We start from the raw sequence: 27986 nt of genomic DNA, 5'->3' as shown, positions 1-27986 counted from the left end.
TCCCCGCCTGCCTCCTTGAGGGCAGAAGAAGAACTAATCCGCCTCCGGCTGGGGACATTGGCTGGGTGTCCGGCACCCCCTGCAGGCGGTTCTGAAGGTGCTGTGGCTGGCCCTTCTTGAGGAGAAGTGACATCCAAGCACTCCAGGTGGCAGGCAGAGCGCCAATAAGTCAATGAGATGGATGTCCTGCCCTTATCCAGCCTTACCGGATGAACTGAGTCTCTTCTCTAGGCTGCTACCCCGTGGATCCAAGGCTATGCTCACTGAACTGTACCACCCATCACAATACTTCTGAGCTGGCCACGCAGGGGACATCATGTCCACCTTGCACATGAAGAAATGACCAAAGTGACATCTGTTTTCCTTGGTGATCCCAGACTCTTTCAGCCCAGCCCCATGATCTAGGACAAGTATCGGAGTTTTCATTTTACAGCAGACATGGGTGGACGGCTCTGCTGAATTCTTCAGACAGGCACCCAGTGACCTTGGACGTGAGCTTTTTCTGTGACTTACTCTCTTTTCTCTTGTTTTGCAGCAGAGAGTACTTCAGGCAGAGGAGCCAGGAGAAGCCGCCAGGACACACAGGCCCATGGGAAAGCAGGCCGTGGTCACCTCAGGACCGGGAAGGACGACGTGGGGTGGTGGGCAGTGAGGGAGCCATTCTCCCTCCCAACACTTGCGCCATGCAGCTTGGGACAGGACACCTCGGACAGTACAGGCAGTGACCCATCCCACCCCTAAGTCCCCTGGGGAGGCCACTGCCCAGCCCTCCACCCTGTCCCCACAGGCAGAGTGTCCCGAGATGGCTGGGCATGGGTGGGGTGCACCATGGGTGCTTGTGGCAGCCGCCACATTACTGCACGCGGGCGGGCTGGCCCAAGGTGACTGCTGGCTGATCGAGGGTGACAAGGGCTTCGTGTGGCTGGCCATCTGCAGCCAGAACCAGCCGCCCTATGAGGCCATCCCCCAACAGATCAACAACACCATCGTGGACCTGCGGCTTAACGAGAACCGCATCCGCAGTGTGCAGTATGCCTCCCTGAGCCGCTTTGGGAACCTCACATACCTCAACCTCACCAAGAATGAGATAGGCTACATCGAGGACGGGGCCTTCTCTGGCCAGTTCAACCTCCAGGTGCTGCAGCTGGGTTACAATCGGCTGCGCAACCTTACGGAGGGCATGCTGCGGGGCCTGAGCAAGCTTGAGTACCTGTACCTGCAAGCCAACCTCATTGAGGTGGTGATGGCCAGCGCCTTCTGGGAGTGTCCCAACATCATCAACATAGATCTCTCCATGAACCGTATCCAGCAGCTGGGCAGCGGCACTTTTGCAGGCCTGACCAAGCTCTCAGTGTGTGAAATTTACAGCAACCCTTTCTATTGCTCCTGTGAGCTGCTGGGCTTCCTGCGCTGGCTGGCCGCCTTCACCAATGCCACGCAGACCCACGACCGGGTACAGTGTGAGTCGCCTCCTGTCTATGCCGGCTACTTCCTGCTGGGCCAGGGCCGCCATGGCCACCAGCGTAGCATCCTCAGCAAACTGCAGTCTGTGTGTACTGAGGACTCCTACACAGCTGAGGTGCTTGGCCCACCTCGCCCAGTGCCAGGCCGGTCACAGCCAGGACATTCGCCACCACCACCTCCACCGGAGCCCAGCGACATGCCCTGTCCTGATGATGAGTGCTTCTCTGGTGACGGCACGACGCCGCTGGTGGTCCTCACTACCCTGGCCACTCAGGTGGAGGCTCGTCCCTCCATGAAAGTCAAGCAGCTGACCCAAAACTCGGCCACCATCATGGTGCAGCTGCCGAGCCCGTTCAACCGCATGTACACGCTGGAGCAGTACAATAACAGTAAATCGTTCACCGTGTCCAAGCTGACCCAGCCTCAGGAGGAGATCCGCCTCACCAACCTCTACACCCTCACCAACTACACATACTGCGTGGTCTCCACCAGCTCTGGCACCCATCACAACCACACCTGCCTTACCATCTGCCTGCCCAAACCGCCCAGCCCACCTGGTCCCGTGCCCAGCCCCTCCACAGCCACTCACTACATCATGACCATCCTGGGCTGCCTCTTTGGCATGGTGCTGGTTCTGGGCGCTGTCTACTACTGCCTGCGCAAGCGGAGGCGACAGGAGGAGAAACATAAGAAGGCGGTGGCGGCAGCGGCTGGCAGCCTGAAAAAGACCATCATTGAACTTAAGTATGGGCCTGAGATTGAGGCCCCTGGGCTAGCCCCGCTGACCCAGGGCCCCCTGCTGGGTCCCGAGGCTGTGACTCGAATCCCCTACCTGCCAGCCACCACCAGTGATGTGGAGCAGTACAAGCTGGTGGAGAGTAGCGAGACCCCTAAAGCCACCAAGGGGAACTACATTGAAGTGCGCACAGGGGAGCCGCCAGAACGCAGAAGCTGTGAGCTGAGCCGGCCAGGCCAGGAAACCCAGCACTCAGTAACGGAGATCTCCACCATCGCCAAGGAGGTGGATCGGGTCAACCAGATCATTAACAATTGCATCGACGCACTCAAGTCTGAGTCCACTTCCTTCCAGGGCGCCAAACCCGGGGCCGCGCCTGCAGCTGAGCCGCAGCTGGTACTGCTGTCCGAGCCTCTGGCTAGCAAGCACGGCTTCCTGTCCCCTGTATACAAAGATGCCTTTGGCCACGGTGGCCTGCAGCGGCACCACAGCGTGGAGGCTGCGCCCGGGCCCCCCAGGGCCAGCACTTCATCCAGCGGTTCTGCACGTAGCCCTCGCTCCTTCCGGGCTGAGGCCACCGGCACACATAAGGCCCCAGCCACTGAGACCAAGTACATTGAAAAAAGCTCACCTGTGCCCGAGACCATCCTCACTGTGACACCCGCGGCCACCGTGCTGCGGGCTGAGGCCGACAAGGGTCGCCAGTATGGCGAGCATCGGCACTCGTACCCCGGCTCCCACCCTGCTGAGCCACCTGCTCCGCCACCACCTCCACCCGCTCATGAGGGGATCGGGGGCCGCAAGGCATCCATCCTGGAGCCTCTGACCCGGCCACGACCCCGAGACCTCGTCTACTCGCAGTTGTCCCCGCAGTACCATAACCTGAGCTATTCATCCAGCCCCGAGTACACCTGCAGGGCGTCCCCGAGCATCTGGGAGCGCCTCAGACTGAGCCGTCGGAGGCACAAGGATGACGCAGAGTTCATGGCGGCTGGCCACGCCCTGCGTAAGAAGGTCCAGTTTGCCAAAGATGAGGACCTGCATGACATCCTAGACTACTGGAAAGGCGTGTCCGCCCAGCACAAGTCCTGAATCTCCCTCCATCCCTCGGCAGGGCCCAAGGCAACCCGGCCCTGTCCTCTCCGAAACTCGTGATGCTCAGTGGACCAAAAAGGATAGACCATCCGCAGCAGCTAACCCTGACTGAGACTCAACACTAAGCCCAACATACGTGCACAACAAGGGGCTGCTGGGCTCAGCGCCCGGCCTGCAGGGACAGCTTGAGGAGGCCGCAGGTGGCCGAGACAGTAGATATACTAACTTTCATGTAAACTGTACTGTGCCTGCTGCCTGGTGCAAGCAAGCAAGCCACCCACACACACACACACATGTGCGCGCACACACACAAACATACCCCCCCACACACAGCACAAGTATGCACACATGCACAAACACACATACATACACACACAAACACACACACACACAGCACAAGCATGCACACATGCACAAACACACATATACACACACACACACGCATGCATACACTCACACACATGCACATGCATACACATGCACATGCATACACATGCACATGCATACACATGCACACACACACACACACACACACACACACACACACACACGGGACTTCGGAAAACTGTGTCTTACGGGTGGGGGTGGGGGAGGGGGATTTTTTCCATTATCTTTCCTGTTTTGAGTCTTCTCTTCCTTTTCTCTCTTTCTTCTCTCTTTCCTCTTTCCTTTCTTCCTTTTTAAAAAAAATATATATATAAAAGTGAAATTCTTTAAAAAAAAAAAAAAAGACCTAAATCACCTATCACGGGGAGGGGGCGTGACCAAGTGTGGCCAGCTTCATGGCACGCCCTAAATATGATCTCCCAGTCTGTGGAGTGCAGAGGGGTGGAGCTGAGACGGATGGACCACCTGACTCCAGCAGTCTCCTGAGGCTGTGGGACCCCAGCAGGGAGACGGAGACTGTGCCTGGGCAGGACAGGGTGGTAAGAGGGGTGCAGGCTGGGAAGCATTGTGAGGTCCCCCCACCCCAGTCCCATCTTCATTGTCACTGTAGCTATTCCATTGTACAGAAAAAAATCTATATTTGCAAAGTTTGCTGTAAAATGAGAGAGAAAAAAGACTATGTCTACTAAAAAAAAATCTGCAAAGGAAAAAAAATCCAAATACATGTGTCCTGTGGGTTTTTACTGGGGGTGGGATGGTGGTTCAGGGTCTCAACTAGGCATGTGATTGTGGATAGTGGCTTTGATGGGCTCAGCGGGAGCCCCGGGGAAAGATTAGTGGCTCACACTGGGCAGGGAAGTGTCCAGTCTCGGTGAGGGTGGGAAGCGGGGTGGGTGGGTTGGAAATAAGAGGCGGAGGAGGCTGAGCAGGGTTGTGGTTACACCAGGGCCCATGTGCAGGCCTGGTGGCTGAGGGTGGGGACAGCCTGGAATAAACAGAGGTTCCTCTGAGCTGGTGGTGATGGTGGAGTTGATGTGAGGTCGGAGGGTGTGTTTGTGGGGGAGTCCTTCCATACCCAGAGCCCCACCCACACGGAGAGAGACCCCTCCCTGCCCTGCACCACAAAACCAACCTTCATCTTCCCGCAGCTGGCCCTACCCTGCCAAACCTTCCCTGTTTCTTGACCACGCTGTGTCTCATGTGGCCTTCTCTGGGTGGTCCATCCTCAAGGGATGAGCAGTGGATCTTTCTAAATTCTTCCGTTTCTGGAGCTGATAGGAGGAAGTCCCAATCCAAGGCTAGCCTCAATACTTCCTGTTATTGAGACCATAGTCAGCTCTTGTCAAGGACCACCCATCTGCAACCCTCTAGCCCAATGCCAGCACAATAGCACCAGGGGCCCTGTGGTCACCCCCACCCAATGCTGCTCTTTTCCAGAGAGATCCAGTGCTGTGTAGGGAAAGGACACCTTGTTCCCTCATACCCATGGAAACTTGAGGCCCTTCTCTTACCTGGGCAGTCAGGAGGCACATCTCCCAATCAATATTCCCAACTATTTTGAGGACCTTCTCTTCATTCCCCCTAGAGGCCCTAGTCACTGAGGGCTCCCCACCCAGGGAAAACAGTTCCTAATACGGTCTGTTGACAAGGACCCAGTAAGATGCCAACATCTGGATCCAGCAAGGTGCCTGGGGACTTGAATATGGAGCCACAGTTATAAAAAGAGGTAGGTTTGGTGTCTGATGAGCTGTGGGGAATAGGCCTAGGTCCTAGCCTAGCGGGAGATGAGGCCTGAGAGGGTGGGGGAGGCCTGAGGCTAGGGGCAGGCAGCCCTGGAACAGTAGTCTCGGCTTACATACTCCTGGGGACACGAGGCTCATCTCTTTCCTCCCACCTTAGGCATCTTCCTTAGACCCACACAGTCCCAGGGGCCAGTTCAGAGCTACACACAGAGCCCATGCTGGATTCCTAACCAGGGTGCACTCGACAGGCATCCTACCAGTGAACCCTCTAAATGGGTCCCCTTCAATGTCCTGTCCTTTCCTATCCAGCCTAACAGGCATCAACCAGCTCAACCCCTTCCCAGCTCTGTACCTTCCTGAGTACCAAGAGAGGATCCATCTGTGGTCCAGAGACAGTGGTCACATCCAGAGAGGAATGTAGGATCCAGAGCTGGTGGTAGAGGCCCAGAGAAGGGCCTTCTCTTCCCAGGGGCACATAGCCACTCAGTGACCGTTCTGGTTACAGGACAGAGGGAGGTGGCCAGGCCTGCTCAACATATTCCTTGTCACCAAGGAGGCAAAACAGCTATTTATAGGGGACCAGGACAGACAGAACAAAGGGAGCAGCCTTGCAGGCCAGGCAGCTGGCCAGACAGTGCACGTGTGGGAAGAGACAGGACAGAGAGACCTGGCGCCAAGATGGGGCATAACGGGAGAATCACAGGTCTGGAGAGGGACTAGGGCAGAGGGGCAAGAGGCAGGAGAGGCATGCAGGATGCTCAGCTCCAGAGCCCAGGCAGCAGCTCCTAGTCTCCCAGGACCTCCTGGAGCCAATGGAGTCAATTCTGCATCTGGTGTGAGCTGGTGACAAAGACCCCCACACCACCACATCCTCACTAGAAAGAGTTCAGGGCATGGTCGCTAAGGCGCCAGGGGAAGACCTACACATTAAAAATATTTTTACATTTATTTTTATGTGTATAAACGTTTAGCCTGCCTGTTTGTACGTGCACCATGTGCATGCCTGGTACCTGTGGAGGCCAGAAGAGGGCGTCAGATTCCCTGGAACTGGAGTTGTGGATGGTTATGAGCCACTATGCAGGTATTCAGAATCAAACCTGGGTCCTCTCGAAGAACAGCCTGTGCTCTGAATTGCTGAGCCATCTCTCCAGCTCTGACCCACACATTTATTAAGTGCCCACTGTGTGCAAAACTCTGTGCCCAGCTGAGCTTGGGAACATGCGGACTGGCAGCTACGTGCCATGGAAAAAAGTGGGCAGCTCAGAGGTGCACAGGGGTGTATGGAAGACAATGGGAAAGCCAGGGGTGGAGGGTGGGGGCTCCTGGAAGTGATGGGGCTTGGCTTGGAGAAGGAGAAAGAAGAGGGAGGGCAGGCCCTGGGTGAGTGGGGTTTGAGCTGAGTTTGGAGTAGGGATGTGGGAACTCTGCCCATGGCCCCTGCTTTGTGGTTTCCCAGGGGGAAAGGAAGTTCTGGAAACTGGAATCAGGGGCTCTGTGACTGTTCCTGCACCAAGTCCCAGCTATCTCCTCCATCCAATGTGGGGATGGCACCCCATCCTCTCCTCCTGTACCAGGACAGTGTCACCTGTTAGTCTCTGCCACCAAAGCAACACACAGGGCAGCTGCAGGTGGCTGGTATGGATGAGAGGACTCTGGGGGACAAAGCCTATTCCACATGCCTGTTAGCTTCCACAAGCCAGCCCCGTGAGAGTGACCCTGGGGTCACATCAGCCATAGGCGTCTGTTCTGTATGGTGCAGAGAATGATCTGGGAGCCATATTGAATGAATGTATTTACTAAATATATAGGAATCCAAAGTGTGTGTGTGTGTGTGTGTGTGTGTGTGTGTGTGTGTGTGAGAGAGAGAGAGAGAGAGAGAGAGAGAGAGAGAGAGAGAGAGAGAGAGAGAGAGAGAGAGAGAGAGTCAAATCAGGGACTTAAAACCTTCAGCAGAAACCAACTGCCGATGTCCCATTGAGGCAGGCAGCTGGGGCTTCCCACAGAGAGCAGAGCACACCCTCAGACTGACACCAACCAGAGGCTTCCACTGAACAAACAGCAGCAGATAAAGATCCCCTCTTCCAATGGGGCCTCAGGACGTCCAGCAGACACCGACGGGGGAAGTTGAGGCAGTTGGCTGGAGTCCAGGCTGACTTATTTCTGTTACAGCCACGTTCACACCACAGAATGAACACGACCAAGATGGTTCCAGCTGTTTTCGAGGGTGTGACATTTTCACTCCTGGGCTGTTTTGCTGTCCTCTCCTCCCTGACACAGAGTTAGAGGGACCAGCCCATCCCCAGACAAGGGGTCTTGGAGGACCCATGGAGACAGCCATGCTTGGGTCTGAAGGGTAGGGTACAGCCCACTTCTGAGCCAGCTTCTCAGTGAGCTCAAACAGCAAGTGACAATTCATCAGTACAGTATACATTGCAGTGCCCTGTCCACCTGAGCAGGCCAACGCCATGGAGAGTGACAGGTCATTTCCTAAAGGACACGATTGGGGGAGAGCTGGGCGTCAGATAGAGATCCCCCCACAAGGGAAGAATGTAAAAGCAGAAAACATCTGTTAGGTCACTCATTCATTTATTCACCGTGCAATGACAGGACACCTACCTTGTGCCCTGCTCTGGGAAACATCAACGAACACTACTCCCATTCCTGAGGGTGCAGCAACCCTGGTTGTAGGAAAAGAGTGTAGGGGACCACAGGGAAGGTGAACTTCATCAAAGAGAAAGAGACAGGCCCAGGGGACCCTGGAGAGGGACCATGGGGGTGGGTCACAGCTGGCAGGACGGGGAATCACCTACTCCCTTGTTCTCTTCCCATCTCTCCCCCATCACCCTCCGAGCTCCTCAGTAGCTGTGTGGCATGACAGTAGGGGTCAGGAGACCCTGGCACCAATGTTCAATGTCAGAGAGGCAAAGCATGTTAAGAACGGTCCAGCCTTGATGCCAACATGCCAGCCAGGATGGTGGCAGAGAAAGCCACCGTCTCCTCTGGACAGGGACACTCTTCAAGGGAGATGCTCATGTGAGGCCTTGAAGGACAGACAGGAGCTGGCAGCGTCGAGGCGGGAGGTGGGGCCAGAGAAAGGGGATGGACCCCCCAGGGCACACTCAGCAGGGAGGCGGGTGGGAGGCAGGCCGTCACTGCAGTTAGAAACTGGGGCAGGGCGTCAGCTGGGCTGGGCGGCCTTCTTTGCAAGTGTGAAGAAATCCGAGTGAGCTGCGAACCCCAGGGAGCCTGCGATGGTATTTTATAAAGCATAATAAGTTTTATTGATTCTTCTTATCTCAGAAGTAATCCTTTTATTACATAAGCCTGAGAACACAGCTGAACATAAAGAAAAGAGAGCTCACAGCGTCGCTCCACCCAGCGATAAGCATGGAAATTGAGGTCTGCTCAAGACCACTGGGATCCTCCGACTGCCTCCCTTCTTAGGGGTTCTCTCTCTTCCCTGGCAGAGAGTGGGGTGCTCTGTGCAAAGGCGGGGGGGGGGCATGGCAAGGAAGTAGGTGTGGGCAATGAGTACAGGAGGGCGGACAGTCAGCTTCACAGGGGTCTCCTGGAGAGGGTGGTTCTATTCAGCACCACGGACAGCTCCCCGTCACTCAGAAGTCCTGGTAGATGCCAGGTTCTCTGGCACCCCCAGCTCTGTCACGACTACTCTCTCGGCCTTTTTGCTTTACTTCCCAAAATTTGTGTGTGGTGTGTGAGTGTGTCTATGTGCACGTGCTTGTGTGTGTCTGTGTGAGTGTGTGTGTATGTTTGAGGTTGCAGCCCAGAGGTCAACATCAAATGTCATCCTTGATCACTCTCCACTGTAATTTTTGAGACAGGGTCTCTCACTGAACCTGGAACACATCGATTTGATTAGACCAGCTGGCCAGCGAGCCCCGGAGATCCTTCTGTCTCTGCCTGCCCAGTGCCAGGACTGTAAGTGTGCCCCATCATGCCCAGTTTCTATGGGGGTTCTGGGGACCTGAACTCAGGTCCTCATGATTAGGAGGCAAGTACTTACACTGAGCTGGTCCCCAGCCTGATGGTCATATAGTTTAGATTTGAAATGTAGAGTTATAGAAAGTTGCGATGTTTCATAGCATCACAAGCTGTTGCCATGGTGATCTCTTACCCACTCTATCACAGGATCAAAACCTGGAAACCAACATACAGACTGCTGCAATGTAATTGTGATGTATCAGGGCTTATTTGGTTTATGTGCCTGTGTGTGTATGTGTGTGTGTACATACACACATACACGTGCACACACATACACTTACCCTGACACGTGCAGTTACCACCACAATGAAGACACAACATGAACACTGGGCTTCTCTTCACACAGATCACCTCCCCTATCATATGCCTTTTGCTAGTGGCAACCACAGACCTCTTCCTCACCCTTTCCTCAGAATGTCACGTAACTGTCATCCCATGTTGTGTGACTTTTGGGCTCCTTACAGCCACAAGGTTTTGGAGAGCCATCTGAGCTGGTGCATGTTGGTAGTTTTCTTTTTCATTGGTGAGTAGTATTCCGTTGTGTAAGCGATTGAGCAGAGGTTGTTTAACCACTCCTCTGTGTAAGAGCATTTGGGATATTTACACTTTGAGCTATTACAAATAAAGCCGCAATAAAAACCACGCAATGGTTCTGTGCGACCACCAGTGTTTCTCATGAGAGCAACCGCTGGTCTATGTTTCACCCCAATTCTGAGGCAGGGAACGCACCATGCTCAGCTTTCCTTGAACTGTTCATTTTTAAAACAGGTTCTCATGTAGCCCAGGCTGGCCTCAAATTCATTTACACAGCCTGGGATGGCCTTGAACTCCTGATCCCCCTGCCTCCACCTCTCCAGTGCTGTGATTATGAGCATGCACTGGCGGTGCTGGGGATGGAACCCAGGGCTTTGTGCATGCTAGGCTAGCAGTCTGCCAACTGAGCCACGTCCCCAGTCCTCCCTCACCATTATCAACTAAGACACTTCCCTACAGCATGGCCACAGGCCTAGCTGACCTAGATAGTCCCTCAACTGAGGCTCCCTTCTTCAATGATCCTCGGCCAGCAGTTCTTAACCTTCTAGGGGTTGCATATCAGACATCCTGCATATCAGACGTTTACATTACAATTTGTAACAGTAGCAAAATTACAGTTATGAAGTTGCCATGAAAATTGTATGGTTGGGAGTCACCACAACACGAGGAACTTTGTTAAAGGGTCACAGCATTAGGGGGGTTGAGAACCACTGTTCTAGGCTGTGTTAAGTTGACAGTCACAGATAACATGGGGAAGCATTGACATTCACACAAGTTGATGGGTTATCATTTTTGTTTCAATCATTAAACATAATTCTAAAAGCTCACGTGGTGGAGGCTAGCCCTTTGCATTTGTTTCCAACCCCACCCTACCCCCATGCTCTTCCTGAAGTGGCCAACCTTCTCATTTTCTTTCTGTTTAGAATCTTTGGCAATTAGTTAAAGGTGTGTTTGCTGGTGAGCAACTCTCTTAAAGAATCAGAAATGAGTTCTTGGTTCCCTGAAGGGCAACCAGACCTTCAGCTCCTCTTCCCTCCCAACGGGGGATTCTGGTGTGGCCCTTGCTGTCTGTTCAGGCAGGGGTCCCCTCCTGGCCTCCGTGGGTCAGGTGAAAACCGCCAGCGTTCAGAGGGGTTCACCCCTGCGTAGCATTGCCCTTCCCCCAGCTGCCTTCAGTGTTTACAGCTTCGCATCAGGAGATGATACTCTGCCCACGTGTTTTGTTATGTTTAAACATGGAGCATGCATACCCTGAATCTGTAGACTTGAACTCTTTATTCAGTTTAGGAAACGGGAATTTACAGTGTGTGTCTGTCCCTCTAGCTCCCTGCTCTTGCTTCTCCCCTTCTGTAGCCCTCCTGACAGCTGTATTCCATCTTTTGTCACCACTCTGTGGGGGTCTCAGGATCCGTTTGTCCTGCCGTCTGCTTCTTTCTATGTCTTTTGGATGGTGTAATTTCCATAATCTTTTCGGTTTACTGGTTCATCTTTTTCTGAAAGTGATAAATCAGCTTGTCCTTGTCGTGTGTGTGCGTGTGTGTGTGTGTGTGTATGCTAATGTATGTGGGTGTATGCATGCATGTGTATGTGCATGTGTATGTGTGTGAATATGTGTGTAATCTAGTGTGTGTGTATGTGTGTGCATGCATGTGTATGTGTGTGTGCTAATGTGTGTGTATGTGTGTGTGCTAGCGTGTATACTAGTTTATGTGCTAGTGTGTATGTGTGTGTATGCTAGTATGTGTATGAGTGTGTGGGGGGGTAGAGGACAACTTGTGGGAGTCTGTTCTCTCCTTCCACCATGGGGTCCTGGGAATCGAACCCAGGTCATCAGGCTTGGCAGCAATCACTTTTACCTACTGAGTCATCTCACTGGCTCTCCAATGGGCTTCCATCTTTTGGCTGTTTTTTTTTTTTTTTTTTTTTTTCAGTCTTCTATTTCCCATTAGATTTCTCCTTCAGATCTTCTATCTCTTAGGTGAGATTTTTATTTCTTTGTTTCAAAAGTGTTTGACAGTTTGGTGTGTCAGAGTCCTTGCTGCACAGGCGTGAGGACCTGGGTTTGGAACCCACTTAAAAAGCTGGGTAGGTCCACGCATGCGCCTGTAGCCCTGGAGCTCTGAGGGATGTAGAAGGTGGGGGAGTGGATTGCTGGGTGTTGCTGGCTACCAGCTGAGCTTCAGGTCAGTGAGAGACCCTGTCTCAAGGAAACAAGGTGGAGAGCGACGGAACAGGACACTTGATGTCATCTTCTAGCTTTTGTGCATGTACAGCACGCATGCACATTTGCCCATAATTGCTCACTCACTCACACACAAGTCTCCAGAGCTGCTTGCTGAAGCGCACTCTACAATTACTTCTGTGAAACACTTGTCTCATGATTTCAGTGTCTGAGTTCCCTTAGCATTGCTGCGTGGGGGTCATTTTTCTCACACTGAGTCTGAATTCTCTGGTTCCTTAAAGGATGCCATGCTCATCGTGTGTGTATAATTCTTGAATGTTCCAAAGTTGGTCCATTTTTAAACATACCAAAAAAGTTGTAATAGGCACCACCCTAAATGACTGAGATCACAGAGAAATGGCCAAGGAGGGGGAAAAGAATCGCAGCCCACACCAAATAAAGCCTGTATCAGCCCCTGAAGACTAACTAACCACACTGGGTGGAAGTCATTTGGCTTCTGAACAGACTTACTGCCATTTTAATTATGGTGTGTGTGTGTGTGTGTGTGTGTGTGTGTGTGTGTGTGTGTATGATTGCAAATGTGCTAGTGTGTGTGTGTGTATGATTGCAAATGTGCTAGTGTTTGTGTGTGTATGATTGCAAATGTGCTACTGTGTGTGTGTGTGTGTGTGTGTGTGTGTGTGTGTGTGTGTGTGTAGGCTCTCAGATAAATCACTGTGGTCCGTTTTCAGCTGATGGGGTGGATGGGAAGGGCTGCTGGTCTGGGTGCTTTTCAGTTTATCTCAGCATTACAAAGTAACTGCTCAGTGAGCACCTGTGGAGGGACTCTTGGGCCCCAGGAGGGTGGGGAGTAGGGAAGGGGATTAGGCTACATGAGGTGGGGAAATGGGACCTCCCTGAAGACTCAGCCAAGGAGGAGTTTAGGGGATGGGGAAGTGTGACTAGGAATATAAAAACCACCGTTCTGTGCCAAATCAGCACGCCAGCCACTTCTGCCCTTTCTCTAGGCTGATGCCTGACTTTGCAAGGTCAAAATAGGTGCTTTGTTTTCTCTATGCTGAGTCCCTGGTGCTCATGTTATGAAATGGTGATCACTGCTTCCCACAAGGCTGAATGGGTATCTTACAACAGTTCTCTCACCTTTAATCTGAATGTGTACGTGTCTGAGTGCTCATGTGTACCATGTGTGCGCAGTGCCCCTGGAGACCAGAAGAGGGCTTCAGATCCCCTAGAACTGGACTTACAGGCAGTTGCGAACCATTATGTCCATGCTTGGAACAGAACCCTGGTCTTCTTCAAGATCAGCCGTTACTCTTAGCTGCCAAACCATCTCTCCGGCCCCTCCACCTTGTGTTTTGAGAAAGTGTCTCTCCCTGGAGCTTACTGGCCAGAAGCCCTCAGGGATTTCCTGCCTCTGCTTCCTGGGCACTGAGATCACAGGTGCGCACCACTCTACTCCGCTGTTCCGTGGTCACTGGGGATCTGAAGTCAGGCCTTCATGATTGCACAGCAAATACTTCACCCACCGAGCCAGCTCCCCAGCCCCTTAGCGATCATCTGAGACTTTTCCTCCTTGCACTAGCCATCTCTCTGAGACTGCTCGGCCCTCTGCTGTGTCTCGGGTCTCCTTTTATACATAAAATCCGGAGAGAGCCTTTTGTACCTCAGCAGGGCCACCAGCTTGAGGGCCAGGCAGGTGATCCGGTCAGGCACTTTGGATGGAGACATAACCGTCTTTTCCCTTTGGCTGGTTTCTCTAAAAACCATGCCTTTAATCTTCGGAGTGCCCCCGACTGGGAGAGCAGCAGCAGGAGCAGGTGGGAGGCGCCGGAACCTTCTGAGAACTGCCACTCAATCTCCATTTTTAAAATAGGCCTTCACCTTCGGCCGTGCGTTTTCAAGCACAGAAGTTTCCTGATCCCTTCTCTGCCGGGGATAAAACTTCTAAAGGAGGCTCACTGTTGTTCTGTGTCTTTGCTGATGACGCTCTGCCCCCCATTCTCATCTCTTCCCTCCTCCTCCTCCCCATCCTCCTTCCTTCCTCCTCTCACTTCCTCCCTCACTCTTCTTCCCTCCTCCCCCTCCTTCCTTCCCCTTCCTTCCTCTCTCCTCCCTCTCCTTCCCTCCTCGTCCTCCCCCTCCTCCTCTTATCCCTGGATCTCCTTCTCTTCCTCTTATTCTTAGTTTTTCTATGTGTGTGTGCACATGGATACTGGTATGTGTAGTGGCTAGAAGTCAATCATAGGCATCATCCCACAGGCCAGTGGTTCTCAATCTGTGGGTCAAGACCCCTTTGGAGTTAGTGTATCAGATATTTACATTATAATTCATAACAGTTATGAAGAAGCAATGAAAATAATTTTATGGTTGGCGGTCACCACAACGTGAGGAACTGTGTTAAAGGGTCACAGCATTAGGAAGGTTGAGAACCATGTGTGTGTGTGTGTGTGTGTGTAAGCCTGGAGTCTGACACTGGGAGTCTTCTGTGATTGCTCTCTACCTTATTTTCTGAGACGGGCTCTCTCATTGACGTAGTCATCTCTGGTGCTGCGATAAGACAGCCGGATGAAAGCAGCTTACGGGAGAAAGGGTGTGCTTCCGCTCACAGCTCAGTCCATCACTGTGGGGAGGCCAAGGCAGGAACCCCAAACAGCGGTCCATCACATGCACAGTCAGGAGCAGAGAGATGAATGCAGGAATGGCTAGTGCTCTGCTAGCTTTCTCTATATCCCCGGGAGCTGCAGAAGTCTGGGAGTGCCCACACTTCCCTTCCCGCCCCCATGGGACAGCAGCTGCCTCACTTCCCCTAGCTGAGCGCAGCCAAGCGCTCTTGCTGGCACAAGGACAGACTCATTCACACCAGGGAGACTTAAGCTGTGAGGATGCAAACCTAACCTCCCCTAGGTGAGTCACCGGATGTGATGAGCAGTGGGCCACGCCCACCTCCCTGGTTCTCGAATGCCATTTTGATGGTGCTGGGGATTTAATTCAAGGCCTTGTGCGTGCTTCTTAAGTGGTCAACCACTGAGCCATACCCCAGCCCCTCACTGGGGGATTCTAGGCAGGTGCTCTACCACTGAGCCACACCCCAGCCCCTCACTGGGGGATTCTAGGCAGGTGCTCTACCACTGAGCCACACCCCAGCCCCTCACTGGGGATTCTGAACTACATTCCCAACCCTCTTTTTACTTTTTTATTGAGTCAGGATATTTCATAAGTTGCTCAAGCTAGTCTGGAACTCTAGCCTGGGCAGGTCTTGACCTAGCGATCCTCCTGCTTTAGCCTCCCAAGCTGCTGCACGGTAGGCCTGCACCACCAGTCCTGGCTTAAAGACATGTTGACCGTTTAGTTCATCAAATCAAGTCAATCTCTGTAATCGATTCTTTTCTTTCCCAGAATGTTGGTGACATCACCATTCACTAAAGCCCAAAGTGACAACAGACCAACTTGCACTACTACAGAGCTAAGTACCACAGCACACAGGATAGAAGGTTCCAGCACACAGAATCCATGCATGAGAAATCTCATACAGGACTATACTGAGCAGCCATGAATGAGTACCCACTGTACGAGTTCCAGGAAGTCTATTTTTTAAACTTTAATTAATTAATTAATTAATTAATGTGTTTATGTGTGGGGGATGGGCGTGCCACAGTGCACATATGGAGGTCAGAGGACAACTTACAGGAGTTGGTTCTCTCCTTCCACCCTGTAGGTCTCGGGGCTTGAACTGAGGTCATCGGGCTTGGCCACAGGTGCCTTTACCCACCTTGTGGACCCTCAAAGGTCTATTTTTAGCACACTAAAACAAACAAACAAAAAAAAAAACAGCAACCCACTCCTATTACAAATTAATACAATTTTCTTTCCATTTCTATAAACATGTGTCTTTTACATTAAATATGTAGGACTCGTGCCAATGAGATAGCTCATTGGTAAAGGCACTTTTCTCCAAGCCTGATGACCTACCTGAGTTCAGTCCTGAGACCCACATGGTGGATGAAGAGAACCACTGACCTCTACATGCAGGCCATCACACATACGCCTACACATGTACATCCACACAATAAACACATGAAACGTAATAATAATAATAATAAAAGAAGACTCAGGACCTTCCGCAGTGACAGCGTTGGGTGGGGTATTGTCACACTCGCAGTGGTTGACCTGATGGTCCACACGGTCTGGAGTTCCTTTCCGTATTTACTGCCTGCAAGCGCTCTGGCCACACTCCCATCAGCTCCTCTTCAATCCCATCAGCTCCTGGACTGGAGCTCTGGTTCCTCCATCCATCCACCCCACCCCAATGTCTACGTTCCAGCGAGCTCCGTCAGCTCAATGAGCCGTGCATCTTAATGGCGGCGGACAAGGTGAGCCCCTGCTTTCTCCCCTTCCTCCTCAATCTCTTTCTTGGCTCTTTTCTCACATATGTTCTTCCAGCAGCCGCTGGATCACTTTCCAGGAGCCGCGCTGGGCTTTTGTACAAGATCGCTTCAAATTTATAGACTAACCCAGGAGACAATGACCTCTGTACAGCATTCATTGCTCCAGGGCAGCAGCACCGTGAGGCTGGCCTTTAATCCGAGGTCTTTTTCAAGATGCTTGTGGGGAAGGGGAGATCAGGTAGAAGCTGTTTCTTCTTCTTTTTCCTTTGGCTGGCTGTGTGTGCTCACATGCTTGAGTGTGGGATCAGTCTCTGGGTCGTGTGTTCCACCTGGAAGGTCTCACCTTTCCCAGTAGGGATGGATTTCTCACATTCTCAGAGAAGTTAGAGCCCCCAACCCCCAGTGTGGACATGTGACCTATGTTGAGCCAATCAGAAGCTTAGCCTTGCAAGCCTCTGTATCTGGTCCATGATACAAGTAGGAGAGAGATGGGGGAGGAGAAGAGGGCAAAAGAGGGTAGACATGCAGATGCATGAGCACGTACTGGTGCACGAGCATTGGCTAGAGGTCAACCTCAGGTGTTACCCCTCAGGTTCCATTCATCTTGGTTTTTTGAGACAGGGTCTCTCACTGACCTGGAGATCACCCAGTAGGCTAAGTTGGCTGGGTGATCCATCTGTCCCCATCCCCCCAGTGCTGGTATTACAAGCACGTGCCACCATGTCCAGCTTTTTCTGGAGACTGAACTCAAGTCCTCATATTTGGATAGTGTCTTAGGGTTTCTATTGCTGTGAAGAGACACCATGGCCATGGTAACTCTTATAAAGGAAAACATTTAATTGGGGCTGGCTTACAGTTCGGAGGGTCAGTCCATTATCACCATGGTGGGACATGGTGGTGTGCAGGCAGACATGAGGCTGTAGCTGAGAGTACTACATCTTAATTGGCAGGCAACAGGAAGTGGTCTGAGATACTGGGCATGGCTTGGGCATATATGAGACCTCAAAGCCCACCTCTGCAATGACACACTTCCTTCAACAAGGCCACACCTACTCCAACAAGGCCACACTTCCCAATAGTGCCATTCCTTATGAGCTTGTAGAGGCCAATTACATCCAAACTACCACAGACAGTGTTATAGGTAGCTTTTATTTTTAAAAAATGACTAGGGGATGAAAGGGTTTATTTGTCTCACAGCTTACAGTTCATCATTGAGGGAAGTCAGGGCAGAAATTCAAACTGGATCCTGAACATAGAAACTGAAGCAGAGGCTATGGAGGAGTACTGCTTACTGTCTTGCTTCCCATGACCTTGTCAGCTACCTTTTAAAAATACAACTCAGGTCCCTTTGCCTAGGGATGGCACTACTCACAGTGAGCCAATCCTTCTTATATTAATTAGCAATTAAGAAAATGCCTCATAGATAGACCCACAGGCCAATCTGATCTGGATGATCCTTCGGCTGGGTTGCCTCTACCAAGGTAATGCTAAGTTTATGCCAAGTTGACAGCTGAAGATAACAAGGACATTCTATCCTTTGTCAAACTTGACATATGAACATATCACTTTAAACTATAATCTTTCCTTTCTTGTTTGTCCCCATTATCTCATGCTCACATCACAATATATAATACAGTACAACTTTTAAAGTTCAACACTGTGAAAGTCCCGGGTCTCTTAAAAAACACGAAGTCTCTTATGTGTGGACTCCTGGAAAATAAAAAATAAGTTATTTACTTTCTTCTTCCAAGAGGAACAAACCAGGGCATAATTACAATCAGATCAAAGAAAGACCAAAAATCTAGTTGTGTAAAAAGCTCAGTGTCCAACATGTTGGACTTACTCATGATCTTTTGAGCTTCAAAGTTCTTGGGTCATTTTATCTCTCCAACTCTGCCATCCACAACACACACATGTTGTCCAGTAGGCTCGGGCTCCACATCAGACCCATCACTATTTTTGGTGGTCATCCCATGGCCTTAGTATTTCCAATATGCTATACCTTCACCAGGGTGTCACCTGACCTCTCTCCAAGGATGTCTCAACTTCTCTCTATGGCTGCTTCCATCCTACAGCTTTTATGTCATCAAAACCAGTACTATATGAAAGACTCTTAAATACTGCCAAGTTTGGCTTCCAGGTAGAGATGCAGCCTTGCCCCATTCTGGATCACAGCTTCTATGTGCAGATCCTGAGAAAATAGTCCCCAAGAAAATTTTGCTTCAATGACAATGATTTCTTTTTAATCACAGCTGATTCTTCAGCCCTGGCTAACCAGAAACCATTGTCCCAGTAAAGAACAGAGGGTTTCACTTCCACAAATCCTTTTTCTTCCCCCAGAGACAGGATCTCACTGTGCAGCCCTGACTGTCCTGGAACTTACTCTGTAGACCAGTCTGGCTTTGAACTCACAGAGATCCTCCTGCCTCTGTCTCCTGAGTGCTGGGATTAAAGGTGTGTGCCATCACACTCAGCTCCACAAATTCTTAATTTAAATATATCACACAGCAGCCTTTTAGACTTCTGCAACTTCACAAGCCAGGCCTCCATCATCTGCATCTCTCTCATCATTCTTATCTTCCCAACTCCCATAGAACAGTCCATTAAGCTTTGAACACTCAGTGGCTTTCCTAGCCCAAATTCCAAACACTTCTACAGTCCTCCCTGAAACAACACATGGGGATCCAGCTGAGCTATCGCCTCAGCTCCCACCATGAGAGCTCATGCCTGGTTCTGCAAAGCAAAGTCTGGCCCTGCATCTGCAGAATCAAAGAGAGGCTGGGGGAGTCGTCACAGCTGGGCATGTACACACAGATTAAACACCCCTGCCCCTGAGCCTGCTGTGACCTGGGTGCTGTTCCCCATGTTTCACCAGATCCCTAACTCATCCTCACACCGACACTTGGCTGTCCTTGTGCTTTGAGCCTGAACTGTCCCTCCACGCACTGGTGTGTTTAGACACTTGGTTCTCAGCTGGTGGCTCTGTCTTGAGAATTGTTCTCTTTATTAATATGTGATAATTACATTTTTAACTACCTGTGATTAGTTTTGGCTTAAAGTCCTGTCAGAGAGAATAGTTTGTCAGGGTGTTTGGGGATTGGTATACTGACTTGTTCTCTCTCTCTCTCCCATGTGTACGTATTTGTGATGGTGCACTCACCTGTGCGTGTGTGTTCAGAAGCCAGAGAACATTATGCATTCTATTACTTTCCCTCATATTCCCTTGAGACAAGGTCTCTCATTGAATTTAGAGCCAGGCTGGTGGCTAGAAAGTCCGGGAAACTCTCTTGTCTCTACCTCTTACAGTGTTGGGGTTATTGGTAACTCAATCATGCCCTGCCTTTTATATGAGTACTGAGGATTTGAACTCAGGCCCTCATGGTTGTGCAGCATGCTTTCTTACCCATGGAACCATCTTCCCAGTCCTGACTTTTCTCTTTTGGCTCAGATAGGTGTCTTTGCCAGTGAGGTGTGTTTCTTAGAGAAAACAGATATTTGGATTGTGTTTTTAGTCTACATCTTTTAAATAGGGACTTGAGGTCATCTGCATTTAAGGTCATTATTGAGAGTGGTTTGCTGTTTCTTGTGTTTTTGCTGGCTGTTATTCTGGTTGGTTGGGCTTCTGAATGTTCTTTTTTGCTTACCTGTTAGAATTGGAGTTAGCTGACTTACTCTCTAAGGAAGCTGGCTTTGAGTCAGTGAGCCAGCCAGCAAGGTTCCTCCAGGGTTTCTGATTCAAGCTCCATCCTTGAGTTCCTGCCCCAACCTCTCTCAATAATGGACCATTGCCTGGATGTGGAAATCAAACAAACCCTCTCCTTCTTAAGTAGCTTTTGGTCAGAGTATTTGTCACAGTAATAGAATGTGAACTAGAAGTCGCTGGTGGGAGTTCTGATGTGTTTACCCTTGTAGGTGAGGTGTGTTTGTTTGTTTTTTAACCACACTTCCATCTCTCTGTCTCTCTGTCTCATGGTTATGTTCCATACATGCTCTGTCTCCAGCTTGCTGTTCTTGTGGTACCTATGCCTAGAGTCCAGAGACATTCCTGGTAGCTACAGCTGGCCCTGGCTGGCCCTGGCTGGCCCTGGTGTGAGAAGTGTCTTGCAGCTGGGAGCCAGCAACTGCTTCTTCACAGAGAAACGCCCCTCTAGACTCAGCTCTTTATTATAGGGTTACAGATGTTGTTTTATATCCTAAATCAGCCTACACTGGGTTGCTGAAGTAGCTTCTAATCTACCATCCTACCTGGAAGTTCTGTCTTTCTGTTTGCAGTACACATGCACATGTGTGTATATGTGTGTGTGTGACTGTGTATATGTGTATGTGATTGTGTTTGGGTGTGCATATTGAGACAGGGAGTCATCTTCCATCACCCTTCTACCTTATTCTTTGAGGCAGGGTCTCTCAATCAAACCCAGAGCTTGTTGATTGGCTAGTCTCCCTCTAGGTGTCTGTCCCTTCTCTGCCTTTGAGGCTGGAATTTCAAACAGGCTGCTACACCATGAGTAATGAGAAACATTTACCTGGGAGAAGCCAGAAATAGGCTCTGTGGATGTGTGCATGTGGAGGTGGGAGGTCAGAGGTCATATGTCTTTCTCAGTCTCTCTCTACCTTCTTTTCTTGAGACAGGGTCTCTCACTGAACCTGGAGCTCACTGATTTGCCTGCCAGGGAACCCCAGGAATCCTCTGGTCTCCACTTCCTGAGTTCTGGGATTACAGGCGAGTGTCTCTATGGCTGGGCCTTCATACATGGACCCGGGGAGTCCAGCTCAGGTCCTCATGTTTGCCTTCAACACTTTGCCAACAAAGCCATCTCCCCAGAACATGCTTTTACATTTCCAGATTTAGGGCGGACATTGTGGTGCACACTGGAACCCCAGCACTCGGGATGCAAGGCAGGAGGACCAGGAGTTCAACATCATCTCTGCTACATGAGAAGCTCGAGGCCATCCTGGGCCATGCAAGGTCCTGTCTCAAGGACACAACACAAGGCAACAGAACAAAGTAAGTCTCCAGGCTTACTTGGACATTTAGGTCTGGCAGTATTTTTTTGTTTCCCTCCATCCCTCCCTTCCTTGGGGAGCTGGGATAGAACCCGTGGCCTCACACACAGTAGACAAGCACTAAGGTACACCCCCAGCCCTCTCTTACTTTGAGTCAGTCTCACTCTGTAGCCCAGACTGGCCTCTAACTTGCCATCCTCCTGCCTCAGCCTTCTGAAGTCGTAGGATTCTAAGCAGGTGGAGAACAGAGGTCCCTGCTAACATGTAACTTGTAGCCTGTGTTATAATGTATCCTTCACTGTCACCAGCTCCCCTCCCACTTGCAGGTTTCTGTGGTTATTGGGTAGGTCAAGTTCATGAGTTTGTTGTGTAAATCTCCTAAATCCTGACACATCTTTATGTGCTTATTTAGTCAGTGGCTAAGGGATGTGCCTTAAAATCCCAGCTATAATGGCAGGTTCGTGTGTGTGCGTGTGTGTGTGTGTGTGTGTGTGTGTGTGTGTGTGTGTGTGTTTATTTGTTGGGTGTGGGCACTCTCCTGTGTCTGTGCCGGTGGAAGCCAGAGGTCAACATCTGCTGTCTTCCTTGTCATCCAGCTTCTGGGATCAGCTTGTCCCCATGTCCTGGACTGGGGTGATGGATGTTACCACACCCAGGTTTTCAGATGGGATCTGGGGACTCAAACTCTCACTCTTACACCTGTAAAGCAGGCATTTTCTAATCTAAACCACCTCCCCCCCTCCCCCCCGTCTTCCAGGAGGCAAGTTATGCTAGCAGGAACGTGCAGGTTCAGAATTAGTGTCAGTGACGATGACACTGCATGCTGCTAAAGCCCAATCCTCTACCCTTAGAGGTACATTTTGTATTTTGATTAGAGACTATTTCCTTCCCTTTTGCTTTTCACTAAAATTTTGGGGGTGTCTCCTATAGACAGTGGGTAGCCGGTGTGTGTGTGTGTGTGTGTGTGTGTGTGTGTGTGTGTGTGTGTGTGTGTGTTGTGTTCATGTGTCCGAGAGCTGGCATGCACCTATCACGGCCTTAGGTGTCAGTCTGTACTTCCACCTTGTTTAAGACAGACATCATCACGGAATCACTGAATGTGTTGGGCTGGCTGACCCACGAGCCTCTGGAAATTCTCCCGTCTCTTCCTTCCGTCTTGCTGGAGCTGCTGAGGTGACAGATGCACACTGTTGTGTCTGGCTTTCCATGGGGGCTGGGGAACTGAACTCAGGTCCTCGTGCCTGCAGGGTGAGCACTTTTTCCGATGAGCCGCTCCTCAACCCCAGTGTTGGAAGGTCACAATGATCGTGGACATCGGTAGATTCCGATTTACTCCATCCACCCAGGGCTTTTCTTGTGGGCACTCCTGTGGGGCTTATTATTGTCTTTGTATTACTTATGTATGAGTGTTTTACCTGTGTGTGTGTCTGTGCATCGTGTGAGTGTCTGGTATTCATAAGGACCAGAAGAGGGCATCAGATCCTCTGGAACTAGAGTTACAGACAATTGTGAGCTGCCGTGTAGGTGCTGGGGATCAAACCCAGTCCTCTGCAAGAGCAGCCAGTGCTCGTGACTGCTGAGCCATCTTTATAGGCCTTTGTGTAATTTTTTAAATCTTTCTTTATATTCTGAATTCATTGACAGCTCAGGGTTTAAATTTTCGGTCCCATTCCTTTTTTTTTCTATTTGAATGTACTGATTTATTTATTACTCATTCTCTTCCTTCCTTCCTTCCTTCCTTCCTTCCTTCCTTCCTTCCTTCCTTCCTTCCTCCCTCCCTCCCTCCCTTCCTTTCTTCCTTTGTTTCTTGGTTTTTCGAAGCAGGGTTTCTCTGTGTAACCCTGGCTATCCTGGAACTTACTCAGTAGCCCAGGCTGGCCTCAAACTCACAGAAATCCACCTGCCTCTGCCTCCTGAGAGCTGGGATTAAAGGTGTGTGCTACCACACCCTAGTCAACTAATTGTCTTTTGTTTTTGTTTGGTTTTTTTTTTGGGGGGGTGCTTATGGGGATAGGTTTTGTTGTTATTATTTTAGACAGGTTTTTACCATGCAACTCTGATTGACTTCAAATTTACAACAATCCTCCTGCCTCTGCCTTCTAAATCCACCACCACACAGGACCTCATGGATTATTCTTGGTGGGGAATGGTGGCACATCCCAGCACTGGGGAGGCAGAGGCAGCCACAGCTCTGTGAGGGAGTTCAAGGTTAGCCTGGTCTTCAAAGGGAGTTTTAGAGGTGCCAGGGCAACCAAGTGAAGCTTTGTCTCAAAGAAACAAAACAACAATAAACGTTAACCTGTGTCCTTGTCCACAAGCCGCCCAGGGAGGCTCTGAAGCTGGGGAAGAGAGACTGCGGTCCTGTGAGCACTGTCTGTTCCACTCTGTTCTAGTACTTTCCTTGTTTGAGACAGTCTCACTGAATACCCCATCTGGCCTTCAACTCAGCCCTCCTGACTCAGCCCTGCCTGCCCCCCACCCCCCAGTGCCGAGACTTTAAGCATACGTCACCTTATCCATGCTCTCACTAAAACTGACGTCATCAAAACTTTGGGACCATCAGGGTAGATGAGATTTCCTCGTTCTGGAGAAAGAGCTTCTCCACTCACCGAGAAACATTAGATGTGGTTTTTAAAGACTCCCAGGGGCTCAGTGGGTAAAGCACTTGCTGCAGAAGCCTGGGGACCTGAGTTCAATCCACAGCGCCCGCACAAAAGTCAGCTGCAGTGACATCCAACTAACCAGCCTGGGAAGGCAGAGGCAGGAGGATCCCTGGGCTCAGTGGGTGAGCTTCAGGTCCAGTGGAGAACCTGTCTCAAACACTAAAGTGGTGTCCTGACGAGGTGGCTCAGTGGGAGAAGACGCCTGCTGCCTAGCCTGATGGCCTCAGCTGATTCCCGGGACTCACGTGGTAGAAACAGAGAACTGATTCCCAGAGGTTGTCCACTGGCTTCCACCCGCACACATACATGGACACATACACGTAAATAAATAGCAAAATCTAAGATGGAGAACAGTTGAGGACATCTGATATGCACACACATGTGCACACACATGCACACACATGCAAACCAGCAGATACATAGACCACACACGAAGGAAAATAAACTAGTCAATTGAAACAAAGATTGCCAACGTGGTGAGGCTTCAGCTGCCCTACACGGCCCTATCCCTTCCTGGGCTGCCACCCAGGGCCACCCCACCCTCCGGTGTGGCGCTCAGTAATTAAGATGGTTCTGAGCAGACTTGATGACCCAGAAGGAAGACCAAAGGCCCAGAGGCAGCCCTGCTCCTACGTGGACGCCTGATTTATGGCGGTCCAGGCCCACCCGGGAGCGAGGAAACTGTTTAATAAATGCTACGGAGACAATTCGCTATTCATGTGGAAAAAAATGAAATTGAATTTCTGCCTCAAATCATAAATAAAAGTCACTTGTGGAAGACACGGTGGGAGAGCGTCTCTGTGTCCTCACCGTGGCGGGCGCGGGCGGGCGGGCGGCCTGCTTAAACAAGACGCTAAAAGTGCCGGCTGTAAAGCACAAGATGGATAAATTGCGCTATGTGAACAGACAAACTTTGCTCACCAAAAAACTAACAGAAGGTGGGGTGTGTGAAGAAGTGAGCGCTTCAGGACTGGGGAGGTACTCTGTTGGTAAAGAGCTTGCCAAACTTGAGCACCGTGGTTCAGTCCCAGAAGCCATGTAAAAATCTGGACACATGGCGCCTGCTTAGAATCCCAGCTCTGGGGAGGTGGAGATGGGGGGTGGGGGGCAGAGCTCACTGACCGCCCAGTCCAGTCAAATCGATGAGCTCTGGGTAGAGTGAGAGACCTTGTCTCCAGAAATTGGGTCGATGGGGGTCAGTGAGATGGCTCAGCAGGTCAAGTCACCTGCTGCCAAGCCTGAGGACCTGAGTTCGATCCCCAGGACCCACATGGTGAAAGGGGAGCCATGTCCTGCAAGCTGTTCTGACCTCCGTGTGCATGCTGTGGCACACACATACCACAGACAAATGTAAAACGTCTAGTCAGGCATTGTGGTATGTGTCATTTTTTTTAATTAAAATTTTTTTCATACAATGTATTTTGACCATTGCCCCCCTCCAAATTCCTACCCACCTTCTTACCCACCCAACTCCATGTTCTCTCTCCCTCTTTCTCTCAAAATAAAAAATTTCCAAACAAACCAACCAAAACACTGAAAATTGAAACAAACAAACAAACAAACAAACCAGTAAGACAACCACCCCTACAAAGAAGCCCAAACAAAAGAAAAGTCCACAAGAAAACTGGGGAGTTTGTCCTGTGGGCAGGGCCAGCCCTGGAGTGGTGTTGGTATGTCTAATGACACTCCATTGGGAAAACAAAAGATTTTCTCTTCTCCGTTGGGTATCAATCGCAAACAGCTTCTTGGTTAGGGGTGGGAGCCCATGTGCACATCCCCCTCTCAGTGCTGGGACCCTGCTGAGCTGTTCCCCAACTAGAAGACGGACCTCTGCTAACTAGTGCTGTGGTACACACCTTCAGTCCAAGCACTCAGAGGCAGAAGCAGGACAGCCCAGTGGGATCCTGGCTCAAAAAAAAACCAAACAAAAAACAACTTTTAAAAAAAAAAAGTAAGGTAGCTAGAGGATGACATCTGATGTGAATCTCTGAACCTTCCACACATGTGCATGCATTGTTCATGCATGCACAAGACGAGCAGGAAGGCAGGCATATTTTCCCCACATAGACCATCAGAGGGGATAAACCATCCAGGTCTATGAAGATCCCCTGGCCCGTAAGTGGAAAACACAGATGACAGACAGGAGCAGGTAAGTGTGTTATAAGAGGCCACCGTGATGGCCCATTGTCACTGCAGACTTGTCTGGAATGAAAGACACCCAGGAGACCAGCGAGGCACACTGTCTGTGAGGACACGTGATGGTTAATGCTGATTGCCAGCGCGGCCGGGCCTCGCTCCAGGGACAAGCCTCTGGGGATGCATCTGAGGATTAGAGTGGCTTCTGGGTAAGGCTGTGGGGGAATCTCCTTGATCAGGTTAATTGAGGTGGTGTGACATTAACTTTCAACTTGACAGAATGCAGAATCCCCTGGAAGGTGGGCCTCTGGGATTATTTTGATCACATTAATTGATGTGAGAAGACCCACCCTAGTTTTAGGAGGGACGGTTTCCTGGCTGGGAACCTGGGCTGTGTGAGTGGAGAAGGCAAGCTGAGCTCCTGCATTCATTCAACTCTCTCTTGTTTCCCGACGTTGGACACCATGAGCCTCCCTGCTTCAGCATCCTTGGACTGTACCTCTGAACTCTGAGCTAAACAAACCCCTTCTCTCTACTTAAGTAGATCTTGTCAGGATATTGTATCACAGCAACAGCAAAGGGAACTAAGACAAGGGGAGGGCCCACCCTAAATGTGGGGGCCACCATCCTCTGGGCTGGGGTCCTGGACTGAATACAAAGGAGAAAGTGAGTTGAGACCCAGCATGCATCTCTCTGCTTCCTGACTGTGGATGCCATGTGGTCAGCCGTCTCCTGTTCCTGCCGCCATGTCTTCCAATCATGATGGACCGTGCACCCTCAGACCATGAGCCCCGAACCTTCCTCCCTTAAGTTGCTTGGTCAGGTTTTTGTCATGGCAACAGAAGAGGAATGCAGAAACCTGCCCTGGATGTGGGGAGCACCACTCTACGGACCCGAAGGGAACGAGGGGCGGAAGCCTCTCTGGCATGGATGTGACTCTTGTTTTCTGTTTCTGCCCATTTTAATGTGCACAGCTCTCTGCCACAATGCCTGCCACCAGATGATTCACCAAGTGAGGGGACCGAGAGACCTGAGACCCCTGAGACTGGCAGCCAAAGACCCTTCCTCCCTCACTTGTTTGGTCCCAGTGGCGGAGGGCTAACACATACCTTAGCGTTTGTATACACGCCTGTTCCTATGCAGGGCACATGACCTAGAAGCTTTTCAAACTCCTTCGTGTTCAAGGGAATACATGTTCATTTGCTGCAGTCCCTTCGGCGTTGGCAAAACTCGGAGACACAAATGGTTAAGAATTGGGCCGGGCAGTGGTGGCGTACTCCTTTAATCCCAGCACTCAGGAGGCAGAGCCAGGCAGATCTCTGTGAGTTCGAGACCAGCCTGGTCTACAGAGTGAGATCCAGAACAGGCACCAAAACTACACAGAGAAACCCTGTCTAGGAAAACAAACAAACAAAAAAAAAAAAAAAAAAAAAAAAAAAAAAGAAAAAAAAGAAAAAGCAAACAAACAAAGAAAGAATTGGTGATGAGGCAATTCAGCAAGCTTGCGGATCTTGCCACGATGTAAACTGGTCTTGACATTTCTTTTTGAGACTGTGAGCTGCCTGTGGGTGCTGGGAACGAAACCCAGGTCCTCTGGAAGAGCAGCCAGTGCTCTGAACTGCTGAGCCAGCTCTCCAGCCCTCCACCTCATTTTCT

The 27986-nt window shown here is 50.7% G+C and overlaps 1 protein-coding gene across 1 annotated transcript; it reads left to right on the top strand.

The window, feature by feature from the left end:
* The first annotated feature begins 544 nt into the window (after positions 1 to 544).
* Elfn1 (extracellular leucine rich repeat and fibronectin type III domain containing 1) lies at positions 545 to 3733 on the top strand. Its single transcript, XM_059249253.1, has one exon. The coding sequence runs from the start codon at positions 803 to 805 to the stop codon at positions 3290 to 3292; it is 2490 nt and encodes an 829-aa protein (XP_059105236.1). The 5' UTR covers positions 545 to 802; the 3' UTR covers positions 3293 to 3733.
* Positions 3734 to 27986: the final 24253 nt, after the last annotated feature.

The sequence above is a fragment of the Peromyscus eremicus genome, chromosome 23 (assembly GCF_949786415.1).
Source record: "Peromyscus eremicus chromosome 23, PerEre_H2_v1, whole genome shotgun sequence".
NCBI lineage: Eukaryota > Metazoa > Chordata > Mammalia > Rodentia > Cricetidae > Peromyscus > Peromyscus eremicus.
Note: the sequence above shows the minus strand (reverse complement) of the source record. Positions and strands in the feature narration are given on the sequence as shown.

What these genes read in the sequence shown, in the direction of transcription:
- Elfn1 (XM_059249253.1), top strand. Translation starts at nt 803, where the DNA reads ATGGCTGGGCATGGGTGGGGTGCACCATGGGTGCTTGTGGCAGCCGCC.